Consider the following 14,489-nt stretch of genomic DNA (forward strand, 5'->3'; position numbering starts at 1 on the left):
GCAGTCCGTCTGGACTGCAAGTTCTGAGGGGGTTTTGGCCACTGTGAGAAGAGGGGGCTGGACCAGGCGCAACTCAGGCTGCCGTCCTGAGCACCTTTGCCTGGCAGCAAGTCCATTCTGTGTGCGATGCGGCGATGAGTGCTTGGAGGAGCCTGGTGCTGGGTGCCCTCTTGGCCGGAGGCTGAGCTGGACCTGTTGGGCACCTGCCTGACTCCCCGGGGGGGGCTCCCTCCGCTGACCTTGGCCCCCTTCTCCCCCTCCAGGGCTCATCGATGTCCATGTGCACCTGCGGGAGCCAGGGGCCACCCACAAGGAGGACTTCGCTTCTGGCACGGCAGCCGCCCTGGCTGGCGGCATCACCATGGTGTGTGCCATGCCCAACACCTCCCCAGCTATCATTGACGCCGGTTCCTTTGCCCTGGCGCAGAAGGTAAAGAGGCTCCTGCCTGGCGGGTCCCGCCTTGCGGGGGGTTGGACTAAATGACCCTCCGGACCCCTTGCAGCTCACAATTCTGTGACTGCGGAGAAGGGAGGTGGGCGGCGGATCCTGCTTTTGGGTTTCCCGTAATGGGCATCTGGTTGGGCTCTCTGAGACTGGATGGGCTCCCTTTGCCCCAGCAGGGCTCTTCCTCGGTGGGGGTCACCGTCTGCAGCTCCTGGTTGGGGGGTGGCGAAAGGTGTGCCAGCCACGTTGTGAAACTGGGTTTGCCTCTCTGCCCTCTCCCCCCATCCCGCAGCTGGCGGAGGCCGGGGCCCGCTGCGATTATGCGCTGTACGTGGGCGCCTCCTCGGACAACGCCGGCTCCCTGGGGCCTCTGGCCGGAGCAGCCGCTGGCCTGAAGATGTATTTGAACGACACCTTTTCGGACCTCAAGATGGACAACGTCTCCCTGTGGATGGAGGTGGGTCGGGCACGCAAGACGCACGTCGTCGAGGCAGACCTTCCCATCCCTTCTCTGGCCGTGGGTCCAGGAATCATGTCTTAACTGGGCGAGGCCTTCGGCCAACACCCCAGAACACAAAATCACCTTGCTCCGCTGCTTCATTTTGGGGGACCTGGCACAGCTACAGGTGCCCTGTAATGCCCGTTCAACCTCTGTAAGAATTCAGCATTTTAGGGCAGCTGCAATTAGACTTTGGAACTCCCTGCCTCTTGATATCAGGAATCACTGGGCTCTTTTGTTGAGACAAGCCAAGATGCTTAGGAAGTCTGTGTGAATCTATTTCATCACTTGTACGCCATTTCACCATCAAGCGGTGCCTGAATATTGGGGAGGTGGTTGACCCGCCTCCTTGCACCCGGGGGGTCTCCTTCCCCCGCCTCTTTGCGCTCAGGGGGTCTCCCTCACTTGCTCCTCTCTCTCTGCCCTGGCAGCACTTTGAAAAGTGGCCCAAACACCTTCCCATCGTGGCTCACGCAGAGAAGCAGACGGTGGCTGCCATCCTGATGGTGGCCCAGCTTTACCAGCGCCCCGTCCACATCTGCCACGTGGCGCGGAAGGAGGAGGTGAGCGGGTCGGAAGGGGTGGGGGTGGCGGCCCAGGGGGGCTGCAGGGGGTCCTTGGCCGGGAAGAGTTCTCCTGCAGGAAGGGGGCAAGGGGACAAGCCAGGCTGGCAAAGCACCTCCAGCCTTGGGTGGCTTGAAAAGAGGGCTGGACCGATTCATGGAGGGGGGAGAGGGCGATCGATGGCTCTGCGCTGACTCCATGCCCACGAGGCAGCAATGCTTCTGAATCCCAGGGGCTGGGAAGCAAAGGGCAGAGGGCTCCTGGGCTCGGTGTGAGAACAGGATGCCTGACAAGATGCCATGCAGCATCCAGGCTCTTCCGGTGCTCTTATGCAGCCTCCAAGCTCAGAGACAGTCTGTCTAGAGTCCTAGGTTGCTAGGACTCAGGATGAGGCCAGATGGGGGGGTGCTGGCCTGATCCAGCAGGCCCCTGGGCACGCCAAGGGGTGAGAGGCAGTGGGAAGAGAGCAGGCTGTGGGCTGGGCTGGCACTGGGGCAGTTTTGAGCAACAGCGGAAAGGGGGTCAGTGGGTTGGGGAGGGAGAATCCACACAGGGAGGGGGCGCTGGAAGGGGAGAAGGGGGGCAGAGGCAGGTCTCCCTTTTCCTGCAACAGAGAGTCAGGAAGCTGCTTGGGGAGGGAAGGCCATCGTGATGCAGATCTGCCTTTTCACCCCACAACTAAGGGGCGAAGGGCTAAGGGTTGTGTGACCCCCCTTCCCCCACAGATCCTGATCATCAAGGCCGCGAAGCAGAAGGGCATTGAGGTGACCTGCGAGGTGGCCCCCCACCACCTCTTCCTGTGCCAGGAGGACCTGGGGCGCATCGGGGAGGGCAGGGGGCAGGTGCGGCCCATGCTGGGCACCCGCGAGGACATGGAGGCCCTGTGGGAAAACATGGACACCATCGACTGCTTTGCCACAGACCACGGTAAGGGGGGCGTGGGGGGGAGATCCGCCCGCCACGCTCCGTCAGAGCCCCATAGCTAATAGAGAGGCAGTGTGGTTCAGTGGTTAGAGTCTTGGCCTAGGACCTCAGAGAGACCAGGGGTCAAATCCTCACTCAGCCATGAAACTCTCAGGGTTCTCTCTCTCAGCGTAGCCCACCTCACAGGGTTGTTGTGGAGGATTAAATGAGGAGGGGGAGGGAGAACCGCCCCACCACCGTGACCTTCTTGGAGGAGAAGGTGGGGTAGATAAATGGGGGGAAGGGGTGCTGTGTGGGGCCCTAGTCTCTGCCACGCGTCTCTCTCGCACTCAGCTCCCCACACGCTGGAAGAGAAGCTGGGCAAGGAGCCCCCGCCCGGCTTCCCTGGCCTGGAGACCATGCTGCCCCTGCTGCTGACGGCTGTCTCCGAGGGACGGCTCAGCGTGGAAGACCTGGTCCAGCGTCTCTACGAGAACCCCCGGCGCATCTTCGGGCTCCCCCTGCAAGAGGACACCTACATCGAGGTGAGGCGGGGGGCAGCCCTCCCGGTGTGTCCCTCTGCGGGGGGGGGGGGACCTGGCAGGGGCGGGGGGCCTCCCAGGAAAGGCCCTGCTGCCTTCTTCTCCAGCCACAATGCTCTCTCTCTGCCGGTCAAGGCCGTCTGCCTGGGAGGACCAGGCCAATGCCCAGCAGCTTCCTCTCCTCACAGGGGCCAAAGACCCCTAAGAACGTGGGATCCAGATAGACTGCCTCTGGACCTGGAGGTTCCAAAAGAAGAGCCTGCTGGATCAGGCCAAAGGCAGCCCAGTATCCCAGGCATACATTTAATAATAATAATAATAATAATAATAATAATAATAATAATAATAATTTATATCCCGCACTCCCCAGCCGAAGCCGGGCTCAGAGCGGCTAACAACAATAAAAGTAACAGTTTACATAAAATCACAATCAATTAATTGGAATGCATTCTAAAATCAATTCATTCTAATTAATTGAAATGCATTCTAAAATCATTTCATTATAAAATTAATTCAAATCAAATTAATGGCAACCATTGGGATGGAGTTCTATGAGGGTTACAGAAGGAGGGGGTCAGGCTGTGCCTTGGCCAAAGGCCTGGTGGAACAGCTCCGTCTTGCAGGCCCTGCGGAAAGATGTCAAGTCCTGCAGGGCCGTCGTCTCTTGGGACAGAGCGTTCCACCAGATCAGGGCCACGGCTGAAAAGGCCCTGGCTCTGGTTGAGGCCAGCCTAACCTCCCTGTGACCTGCGACCTCCACGATGTTTTCATTTGAAGACCGTTTGAAGACCGTAAGGTCCTCCATGGGGGACATTTCCCAACCAGGTGCCCCCAGTGGCAGGGCAGAGCCAGCAACAGCCCCCTCCTCCCCCACGCATTTGTCCAAGCCCCTTTTCAAGCCCCCTAGGCTGCTCGCCATTGCTGGGTCTCCTTTGGCAGGGAGTTCCACCGTTTAACTATGTTCGGAGAGGAAGCCTCTGCTGTTGCCCCCAAGCCCTGCTTGCTTCCTGCAGGCTTCCTGCAGAAGAGGCTGCTGAAGGGCCGTGGTTCGGGCAGCGCATCCTTGCGTGCAGAAGGTCCCACGTTCCATCCCCGCTGGCAGCATCTCCTGGGGGGCTGGGAAAGACCCCTTGTCTGAAACCATGGAGATACCCTGCTGCCAGTCACTGCAGGCAGCGCAGAGGAGCCCCGTGGTTTGACTCTGTCTGAAGCAGCTTCTTATGGAGGTTCTTGTGGACCAGGTGGGCCGTGGGCCTGATCCACCAACTGCAGGGCTCCTGGTCCTCCAGGAACGACCCCCCCCTTGGCATGGGACCCCCAGGAGCTGGGGGGCTGAGGCTCCGTGGAACTGAGCCATTTCCTGCCGGCAGGTGGACCTGGAGCAGGAGTGGCTGGTGCCCCCCAACACAGCCTTCAGCAAGGCCCGCTGGACGCCCTTCGAGGGGATGCGGGTGAAGGGGACCGTGCGCCGGGTCATCCTCCGCGGGGAAGTGGCCTACATCGACGGGCAGGTAAGCGGGGCAGGGAGGGCGGAGAGGGAAGGGGCTGAGTCACAGAACCCTAGAACGGCAGAGGGGGAAGGGGCCCTCCGGGGTCATCCAGTCCAGCCCCTGCCACGCAGGAATCTCAGCTGAAGCATCCAGGACAGAGGCCCCTCCAAACTCTGCTTAAGAACCTCCAGGGAAGGAGAGTCCACCAGCCTCCAAGGCTGTCGAACAGCTCTTACTATCAGAAAATTATCCCTTATTATTATTTACATTTATATACTAACTTTATTTTCCCTTCCCATTTTATCCTCGCAACCACCCTGTGAGGAAGTAGGTCAGGCCAAGAGCTGGTGAGTGACTCCCAAGGTGACCCAGGGAGCTTCGTGGCTGAGTGCGGGATTCGAACCCGCCTCTCCCAGGTCACAGTCCAGCACTCTAACCATTAGGCTGCACTGGCTTCCATGAGCCCAAACCAGCTCTACCCGTTAACTATCCTTGTCGGAGGAAGACTAGATGTGATGCCAAGCTTGCAGTTGGGAAAATTGCAGCTTTTCGTTAAAGGAGGTGTCTTGGCAAAAATAAGCCCTGCACCTGCTGTCAGTCCTGGGATCCTGATGTTTAGGGTCGGCCGCTTTCCTTGAGCTGAAGGGGGCTGCGGACGCCGCTTCCTGGGGAGGGTCCTCTGGGGCTCTGAGCGCCTCCTGTCTCTCCTTCCAGGTCCTTGTAGCTCCAGGCTATGGGCAGGATGTGCGGAAATGGCCGAGTGCGGTGCCAACCAAAGAGATCCTGAAGGTAGGCGCTGGGGCTGGGCCCAGAATGCCCCCCAAGGGGGCGGGAAAGGTGAGGGAACCCACCTGCCAGGCTGCCCAGCACCCACACCACTTCCTGCACCCCTTTCTGTGGGGCTGTGAGGGTCTCTCTCTATCCTTAACCTTCTGCCCCCAAGAGGGATGAAGGAGAGGTGGCTTAGTCCGTGAAAGAGTGTTTGGGTGCTGCTTTCAGACAGCAAAGTTCCAAGTCTAAGCAGTTAGGAGACCCCTCAGGAAACACATGCAAGAGCAAAAGGAGGACTGAGAGAGGGCATTTATTTAATTCACAAACTTTATGCACCACCAAGAAAATCAAGAGCACTTTAAGAAACACAAAAGTTAAAATAACTAAAACAGGTTACTTTGCACCAACTTTCCAAACACCTGGGCAGGCTTGTCTAAACCAGAATGTTTTCAGCAGTGGCCAGAGTACAGCGACAGGCCTGCCTGATATCAAGAGGCAGGGAGTTCCAAAGGGCAGGTCCTGCCACACACGAGTTCTTCCCAGTGCAGATCAGCTATCGGGTGGCCCCTGCAGGACCAAAGTGGAGTAAGATAAATTGCTCCCAAGCTGTTAAGGGACAATTTCTTGGTGACTCCAAGCAGAGCCTCAGGCCAGCCATTCCGCGCACAGAGCGAAAAGGTGTCCATGTTGCAGCTTTGAGATCCCACCAGCCGTGGAAAATCCAGGCAGGGGGGTTGGTCCTGCTTTGAGCCAACTATGGGGAGGGGGGTCTTTGCCATAGCGCCTGGGCTCCTTTGCTTTGCTGTCCTTTTCCTACAAATTCAGGGGACACCCCTTGTGACGCCTTCTCCCCATGCAAGGGGGGCTGCTGCTGCTGCTGTGTGTCTGTCATCCTCACATGCCACTGGAGCAGGTGGGAGATGCCATTCCCCCCCCCTGCTTAACTCTCCCCCCTTTCAGACGCCAGAGCGGCCCCTCCCCACTGTCCAGCCAGAGGCCTTGCGCTGTCGAGCACCCAGCCCCCGTCGAGCCGGACCGGTGGGAGACGCCCGGTTCTTCCTGGCCCCCCGCATCCACCGTGCCTCGGACCCCGGGCTGCCAGGTGACGGGCGTGGGGGGTGGCGGGAGGGGGGTCCTTCCTGGGGGCAAAGAGGTGCTGTTGGAAAGGCCTCCCGTCTTTCTCTAACGTTGGTCCTCCTCTTCCTCTCTCCATCCTCCGGCAGCCGAAGATCTCAGGGAAAAGGTGGTCAAGAAAACGGTGGAGCCGCCAGGTGAGGTTTCCTTCCTCCCCTTGCAGAGCCCCTCGTTTCCTTTCTCTCGTAAAACGGATGCGCCGCTTGGTTGCTTTTAGAAAATTAAGAAAACCACGCAATAAAATGATCGATGAAGAGTTAGCAGCAATAATTTAAGGCTGTGGAAAAGTTAAAATAGCAGTGGACCAAAGGCTGATGGGAACCGACAGCAACTATATCTAGGTCTCTGGATGTGCTTTCCTAAACAATAATGCACAGCACAGGCGCCGGCCTGGTCTCAAGTAGCAGGGAGTTCCAGAGGGCAAAGATCTGATTTTTCACAAACTGGGACGGGGTATTACGCAGCCCCTGTGGCCGTGCCCACTTTGCTGATCCAAGAAACCAAGTGGGGAAAGGGGATCTCTAGGTAAACTGCTCCCAATTTGTTCAGGGCTTTGTGTACTGATAGACTTCCTGGGGTGTTTCCAGGATCAGAGAGGAGCTGGGGTTTCCTGCCATACCGTGGCAAGAGGCCGAGAGGCAGATCCTACTGCCCCCGCTGGGTGGTGCCTCTCTGGTCCTCCTCTCGAGCGGAGCTGACCTTCCTTTCCCCCCGCAGACTTGGCCATGATCCAGGACGGCCCCCTGTACCTGGCAGGCCCCTTGCCCAGGCAGACGTCCCCGCAGAGCCTGCCGCACCCCCAGACTTCGCCGCTCCTCCACCCGCTGGTCGGGCAGCACGTCTTGTCCGTCAAGCAGTTCACCAAGGGACAGGTACTCGCGCAGAGACACACTGGGACACCCCGCTCCTCTGGCCTGCCTCGGGGAAGGGAAAAGCCCAGAGAGGAGCCTGCAGGATCAGGCCAGATGCCCCAAGTGGAGACCCACCAGAGCCTTCTCCCCTCCCGGGGCTTCCAGCCCCTGGATTCAGAAGCATTGCTGGCCATCCTGGCCAGGAGCCACCCAAAGCCCTCTCCTCCATGAATCTGTCCAGCCCTCTTTTCAAGCCATCCAAGTGGGTGGCCTTCACTGTATCCTGCGACAGGGAGTTCCACAGTTTAACCATGTGCTCTCTGTGTGAAGAAGGACTTTCTGTCGTCTGTCTTGACTCTCCCGACCTCCAGCTTCATTGGGTCTCCACGGGATCGAGTGTTAAGAGAGAGGGAGGAAAGCTTTTCTCTGTCCACTTTCTCGCAGGCTAGGGAGAACTTTTTAAGCTTTGATCGTGTGTTGCCATTTCTCTAAACTGAAAAAGTCTCAACTGCTGCGACCATTCCTCATGGGGGCAGTCGCTCCCTCCCCTCAGTCACTGACCTTGTTCCGAACGCTGCCGAACGCCATAGAATAGTATAATGCCCTTGGTAGCATTTTGAGACCCCCTCCTGTCCGACTGAGCGCCCCTCTCCCCTCTGCTGCAGATGTCTCACCTCTTCAACGTGGCCCACAACCTGCGCATGATGGTCCAGAAGGAGCGCAACATAGACATCCTCAAGGTGAGGTGGGGGCCGGGGGTGTAGGGGGTGGGGGTTGGGGAGTTTCTGTACCTGTACTGAACTCTGCCGCTTCCTCCCGTGCAGGGCAAAGTGATGGCTTCCATGTTCTACGAGGCCAGCACGCGCACCAGCAGCTCCTTTGCCGCCGCCATGTACCGCCTGGGGGGTTCCGTCCTGCCCTTTTCGGAGGCCACCTCCTCCTGCCAGAAGGGGGAGTCGCTGGCGGACTCGGTCCAGACCATGAGCTGCTACGCCGACGTCTTGGTGCTGAGGCACCCCCAGCCGGGGGCCGTGGAGGTGAGCTCTGGCCAAGGCCGCTCTGATGGGACGCAGGGCCTTCGGGGGCCCCCAGCAAAGAAAATCCTAGGACTGTCAAGTTGGGAGGGGGACCCAAAGGTTATCCAGTCCCACCCCCTGCAGCGCAGGGGTTACAGCAAAGGGATCTCTGAGCATCCAGGGAGAGGCTGCTCCCCTCCGAGGGAGACCGTCCCAGAGGATTGGGGTCTAGCAATCATCATCCCAAGAAAGGGAGCAGATCGGACCCTGCTAATTACAGGCCAATTAGTCTCCTAAGCATTATCAGTAAACTATATGCTGCCCACTTATGTAATAAACTTGTGAGTGAGAACATGTCCTTGCAGAAGCACAAGCTGCTTTCAGGGCAAACCAGTCAACCTTAGACCAAGCCTAGGACTCCAACGTCTTGTGGAAAAATATACCTCAAGAAAAGGAGGATCCCTCTATGCAGCTTTCATAGATTTTAAATCTGCCTTCGATTTAATATCACGAGATAGGCTTTGGGAAAAACCAAGCGCCTCAAACATAGACGTCTACTGTGTCTCATCTGCAGTTTATACGAAAACACTCGGGTCCGGGTTTGGTGTGACTGACAGGGCCATTTATCCAAGGAAATCCAAACCTCCCATGGTGTTCAACAGGGCTGCGTCCTTGCGCCTACTGTATTCAACTTCTATATTAACTCCTTAGTAGGAAACATGGAGAAAGGAAATGCCCACCCCCCTAAATTGGCTGGTACACCCCTCTCGGTTCTCTGATATGCGGATGACCGTTCCAGTGTTGAGGAGAAGGAACAGATCCAGCCTATGCTATCAGTGGGGCGCAGTTCCCTAAAGCCTCTTGTTTTCCCTCCCTGGGTCTGTGGATGGGCTTCTTCTTCCGCCCAGAGGAGGCTCTGAGCCACTTCACTCCCACCCCAGGCAGCAGAGTTATTGGTTTGTTTATTTATCTGATTGCATTTCTGAACCACCTTATTCTCCAAGGAGCCCAAAGTGCTCTACGTGCTTCTCCCGCTTCCCATTTCATCCTCACAATGACCCTGCAAAGTAGATTAGGCTGAGAAAGGCAGCGACTGGCCCAAGGGTCACTCCCAGTGAGAGCTTCATGGCCAACTGGGAATTTGAACCCTGGGCTCTCGTGTGGCCCTGGGAACCGCCGTGGGCAACTGGGCTTCCATCTCCCAGAAAGGATGAAATGGGGACCCTCTCCACGGCAGCCGTGAAAGGGCTCTGCAGGAGCGCCCCTGCTGACTCCCTCCTTCCTCCTTGTGCCAGCTGGCTGCCAAGCACTGCCGCAAGCCTGTCATCAACGCGGGCGACGGGGTCGGGGAGCACCCCACGCAAGGCCTGCTGGACATCTTCACCATCCGGGAGGAGCTGGGCACGGTCAACGGCATGACGGTGAGGGGACCTCGCTCGGAGGGGGGGGTTGGGGGGGGCTTCTTTGCTGGGGCCTCCGCCCCGGCCACGGGTGCTGACGGCTGCCTCTGCCCTCCCCCCAGATCACCATGGTGGGCGACTTGAAGCACGGCCGGACCGTCCACTCTCTGGCTCGCCTGCTCACCCTCTACCGGGTCAGCCTGCGCTACGTCACGCCACCCAACCTCCGCATGCCGGCCGACATCTTCCACTTCGTGGCCTCCAAGGGGATCAAGCAGGTGAGGGGGAGGGGGCTGCGCTGGGGGTCCCCCCCTGCTGTATTTTAACAGAGCTAAAAGAGTATCAAAAGCAAATCTATTAGCGTTTGATTTAATTTGCTGTTCTCTACGGAAGCCATTCCCTTCCTAAATTTAACTGATTTGGGCATTTTTAGACTGTTGAAACTCTGAGGTGGGCAACATTTTAACTTCTAAGCCCGCTCTTAATGGTTCATGCAACACCTTAAAGAAAAGCACAGCCAAGAGAGATACACAAGCTCAGCATCCGGCAGAGACCCCGTTTATTAGACGAGCTATTGCCATAGGGCAGGCTCCATAAACCTGTGCTTCAGAGAACCACCAGTTAGGGGAGCTGCCCCAAAGGCACCTTCTAACATTAGCTCATAGGATGCATACCTGGAAGGTCAGGAAACTAGAACAATCCTGCTTTGCCTTCTTATCTTCCGTCCCCTCGGACTCTGGAGCCTCAAGAGTCACGCTTCACCCACTGATCATCCTGCTTCCTTGACAACCAGACCTCCTTAACTTACCATTCCTGTAGCTTCCCATACCTTGGGGAATCTCAAGGAAGGCACATTGCTCCCTCAATCTTTGCAAACCACCCGTCAGGGATAGTTAAGCCAGGAATGCCAGAGTCCAGCAGTTTACACAGCGTAGGAGAGGTACAAAAATACAGGGATGCAAGAACCAAATCATGCCTTGATACCCAAGTTCTGCATAGAGAATGAATACAATTACCGTATCGGCCCAAATATAAACTGCGCTTTCCCCCCAAATTCCTCCCGTGAAAAGTTAAAGCATCGCTTATATTCGCAGTCTTATTGTATGCAGCTAGGTGCACCCGTATGCAGCCGAGAGAAGTGAGGAAGGAAACAGCTTACATTCGGGTATTTTTTCTTTTCCCTCCTCCAATTTTAAAGGTGCAGCTTATATTCGGGCCAATATGGTATAACTGGAGAAGGCTGCTGAGGGGCTAAAGCATTTTCTTCTTCTTCTCCCTTTTCCATGTTTGATCTGTGTGTTGCTTTGATCCGTGCAAGCTGCCTCGAGTCCCCTTCTGCGGAAAAAGGCAGAGTATAAATCATGGGGTATTTTTACACCTTAAACCGTTGTAGTTTTTTTTCCTTGGTGTTATCTTTCTGCAAACGGCGTTGAGGCGGGCTCTGCTGCCATTGTTCCAGTTGAGAGGCGTGTGGATTTTAAGGAATAACAAAAAGGCAAGTAAATAAATGTAGGAGCCATAATTGCGGTAATAATTCTCAGGAGGAGTTTGAGAACATCGAGGAGGCTCTGCCCGACACGGACGTCCTCTACATGACCCGCATCCAGAAGGAGCGCTTCGCCTCGGTCCAGGAGTTTGAGGCGGTGAGTGAGGGAGGGGCCCTGAATTGCTGCCCCCACCCATGGCGTCCCCATGGCCTCCCTCCCTCCGGGCCAGGCTGGGAGACCCTGAAGCAACCCAGCGGGGATGGAGAAGAGGGTCCCTTGGCGGGAGGAGTGGGGCCAGCCCCAGACGCAGGCTCACTGGCTGTGCTCCTCTCCTTCCTCCTCAGTGTTTTGGGCAGTTCATCCTGACCCCTCACATCATGACCCGGGCCAAGAAGAAGATGGTGGTGATGCACCCGATGCCCAGGGTCAACGAGATCAGGTGCGCTGGCCAGGGAATTGCTTCAGGGTGTCACATGGGGTGAGGGGACATTTTGGGTGGGGCTGAGGAATTTGGACCAGTGGTGGACCCAGCAGAGCCCCCATGTAGGAGGATCAAGACCTGTGGGTCACGGGGGGGGGCGGGTTCATAAGCAGCAGACGTCCACAGCTTTGTCCCTGTTTCTTTGCTTCTGGCTGCTTGGAGACTCTGGAGCAGTAGAAGGGGGTGTCAGATGGGGGGGCGTAGTTTGGCGATGGGAACACCAAGCCTCAGTTGGTCGCCTTGGGGTGTGTAGAACCACACAGAGCATCAGAGTTGGAAGGGACCCGCAGGGTGTGGCGTTCCCAAAGCAAAGCAAGGACTGAACTCTGATGAAATACACACAGAGGCTTGAACCAGCAAGACTCTAGGAGGGGTGCGTATAATAATAATTCCTCTCCACCCCTTGGCCCAGGTCGTTTTATTCACAAAAGAACTTTTTACACAGTGTACATAAGAACCAATCAGGTTTCCTCTGAGCATTTAAAAAAAACCCCACGTGGGGACAAAGTTAAAGTTAAAACTACAAAGAGTTAATTTCCTACTTGAGCATGCATATGCAATTCAGAGTAAATAAAAGGGGAAGCGAAGAGGAATGCTTTTAGGAAGGTCATAAACAGGAGTAAAGGAAGGAAGGATGGATAGTATTTACCATCTTCTTGTGAACCCTCTTCCTGGTCCCTAAGATCTATCTAAAGATTAAACTACATCAAGATAACCTATCTTTATGTACTGAGGATGCCTGGTGAAGCAACTGGCAGCTGGGCTGTGTCCGAGACTTGTCAAGCTTGATAAATAGACGGTAGAGGAAATGGCCAGAGATGCAGAGGGTTGTGGGATTTGATCAGAAATTATTGCCAATGAATCGAACCCAGTCAACGTCATGCTTTCATAGTGGACACAATGGCTTGATGCCTATTTTATAATCCCTCATAGCAATCCCATCTGATCCCCCCACTCTGGATATTTGCACTCCTACCCCAGGGGTCATCTAGCCCCCACCCCCTGCAATGCAGGAACTGGAGCTGAGTTAGAAGAGCGGCCTACCTCGCAGGGCGGGTGGCAAAGCATCTTGCACAGGAGAAGCACATCGTGTGCAGAGCTCTGGGCCCTCGGAAGGGCGAGGGGTCTGTGTGTGGCCTGGAGCGCTTGCTGACTTAGAGGCAATCATGACCTCCCCGCTCTTTCTCTCCTTCCAGCGTGGAGGTGGACTCGGACCCGCGCGCGGCCTACTTCCGACAGGCAGAGAACGGCATGTACATCCGCATGGCCCTGCTAGCCACCGTGCTGGGACGGTACTGAAGCCGCCTGGGCGGGACTCTGGGCCCTGGTCTGCGTTGCGCACCTGGCTCCTCCACCAAAGAGCAAAGAACGGCGCTGCTGGGAGGCAGCCTTGGGACAGCTCCATGCTGGGGGGGGGCACGGGAACCTGGGGGGAGCAAGCTCAGGAAAGGCCCCACCCTCCCTGCCTGCCCAGCTCTTGTCTTCCAGCCTCCAGGACGGGCTCTGTGGGGCTCTTTGCCTTCCCCTCTTGGGCTGAGCTGCTTCCTGGGCCCAGCCCTGGAGACATTCCTCCTTCCCGAGGACCAAGTTCTGTTCGTTTTGGGTCTGGGTTGGCAGCCCCCTCTGGCAGGCTGCAACACCCTTCAGCCCTCGCTGCCCGCAGTGACTTTTCTACACATACTAGTGAGCCAAGCGGATCCCTTTGTTTCCGTTTCTTTTTTTTAATAAAAACAGTTGAATACAACCTACTGCTCTTTTGTGAACTGCTTTGGGGTGCCTGTGTGGCTTTCTTAATCCCACCAGCGTGTAAGTTTTATTAATAAATCCGTTCCAGAGAAACGGTCTGCACAGGGATTGGATGATTCTGAGAATTTCCCATAGAGAAAACTCCCTAAGGCTTTCCCAACTAACAAAAGTCAGGGAATAAAATCAGAAACAGTGTTACCATTAAACTACAGTGGTACCTTGGTTCTCAAACACCTTGGTAATCAAACAACATGGAACCCAAACACTGCAATTCTGGAAATGTGTGTTCCGGTTTGCAAACTTCTTTCGGAAGCCAAATGTGCTCCATTTTGAGTGGTACGCTGAGGTCTGTCTGTTTTTTGCTATTCATTTTGCTTTTTTGTTTCTGTGACTGTCGAACCCAGTTCAGTTACTGATTGACTGCAGTACATTGATTCTTGCTTTCATTTTATGGATCAATGGTCTCATTGGATAGTAAAATTCATGTTAAATTGCTGTTTTAGGGGTTGTTTTTAAAAGTCTGGAAGGGGTTAATCCATTTTTCATTACTTTCTATGGTAAAGTGCACCTTGGTTTTGGAACCCTTTGGTTTTGGAACAGACTTCTGGAATGGATTAAGTCTGAGAACCAAGGTACCACTGTACAAACTCACTCTCTCTCTCTCACACACACACAAACAAGCAAGCAATTAAAGCATGGTTTTGCAGTGCAAAGAGTTGGCAAGGGAGCAGGAAGAGGAGGTGAAGGCGATATTACGACGACTGCAAATGAAGATCTGCCTTTGTGACTCTTGCTCAGATATCTGAAACTAAAAAGTGTGAATATATATTGCTACAGCAGGTTGAAAGCACCATAAGGTTTGACATTATCACTGCGCTTGTTAAGAAACATGGAAAACACCGTTTCTCCCCACAAACCTGGGCCACCTCCAGTCCGCCTTCTGGCCAGTCCAGACCCCTGACCTTCCGCGGCCAAGCAAGCCAGGGAAGAAAGGGCTCCCCCAGCCAGCCAGCCCCGGGAGAGAGCCTGCAGTTCTCCCTTTCTTGGCTCCTGCCCGGGCTGGATGCTTCTGGCAGAGCCTTTTCCAGCCAGCATCTCCTCCTTGGTGCGGGGGGGGGGGTGTTGCCCCTCCAGTTGTGACTTTTGTGATTTGTCCCCAT

At 55.8% G+C, this 14,489-nt stretch overlaps 1 protein-coding gene across 2 annotated transcripts in view; it reads left to right on the plus strand.

Moving 5' to 3' along the window:
* The window catches only part of CAD (carbamoyl-phosphate synthetase 2, aspartate transcarbamylase, and dihydroorotase), a 43,617-nt gene extending 30,290 nt beyond the window's left edge, over positions 1 to 13,327 (plus strand). For both annotated transcript variants that reach the window (XM_083604702.1, XM_083604701.1), the window contains 17 exons: positions 264 to 430; positions 738 to 902; positions 1,376 to 1,507; positions 2,234 to 2,435; positions 2,766 to 2,956; positions 4,324 to 4,464; positions 5,158 to 5,232; positions 6,175 to 6,316; positions 6,438 to 6,485; positions 7,066 to 7,220; positions 7,865 to 7,939; positions 8,024 to 8,236; positions 9,511 to 9,636; positions 9,738 to 9,893; positions 11,157 to 11,258; positions 11,447 to 11,541; positions 12,780 to 13,327. In XM_083604702.1, coding sequence (XP_083460828.1) covers positions 264 to 430; positions 738 to 902; positions 1,376 to 1,507; positions 2,234 to 2,435; positions 2,766 to 2,956; positions 4,324 to 4,464; positions 5,158 to 5,232; positions 6,175 to 6,316; positions 6,438 to 6,485; positions 7,066 to 7,220; positions 7,865 to 7,939; positions 8,024 to 8,236; positions 9,511 to 9,636; positions 9,738 to 9,893; positions 11,157 to 11,258; positions 11,447 to 11,541; positions 12,780 to 12,882 — 2,288 coding nt within the window. In that variant the 3' untranslated portion in view covers positions 12,883 to 13,327. The remainder of the gene's footprint in view (positions 1 to 263; positions 431 to 737; positions 903 to 1,375; positions 1,508 to 2,233; positions 2,436 to 2,765; positions 2,957 to 4,323; positions 4,465 to 5,157; positions 5,233 to 6,174; positions 6,317 to 6,437; positions 6,486 to 7,065; positions 7,221 to 7,864; positions 7,940 to 8,023; positions 8,237 to 9,510; positions 9,637 to 9,737; positions 9,894 to 11,156; positions 11,259 to 11,446; positions 11,542 to 12,779) is intronic.
* Positions 13,328 to 14,489: the final 1,162 nt, after the last annotated feature.

The sequence above is a fragment of the Podarcis filfolensis genome (assembly GCF_964270895.1).
Source record: "Podarcis filfolensis genome assembly, chromosome: 3".
Taxonomy (NCBI): Eukaryota; Metazoa; Chordata; class Lepidosauria; order Squamata; family Lacertidae; genus Podarcis; species Podarcis filfolensis.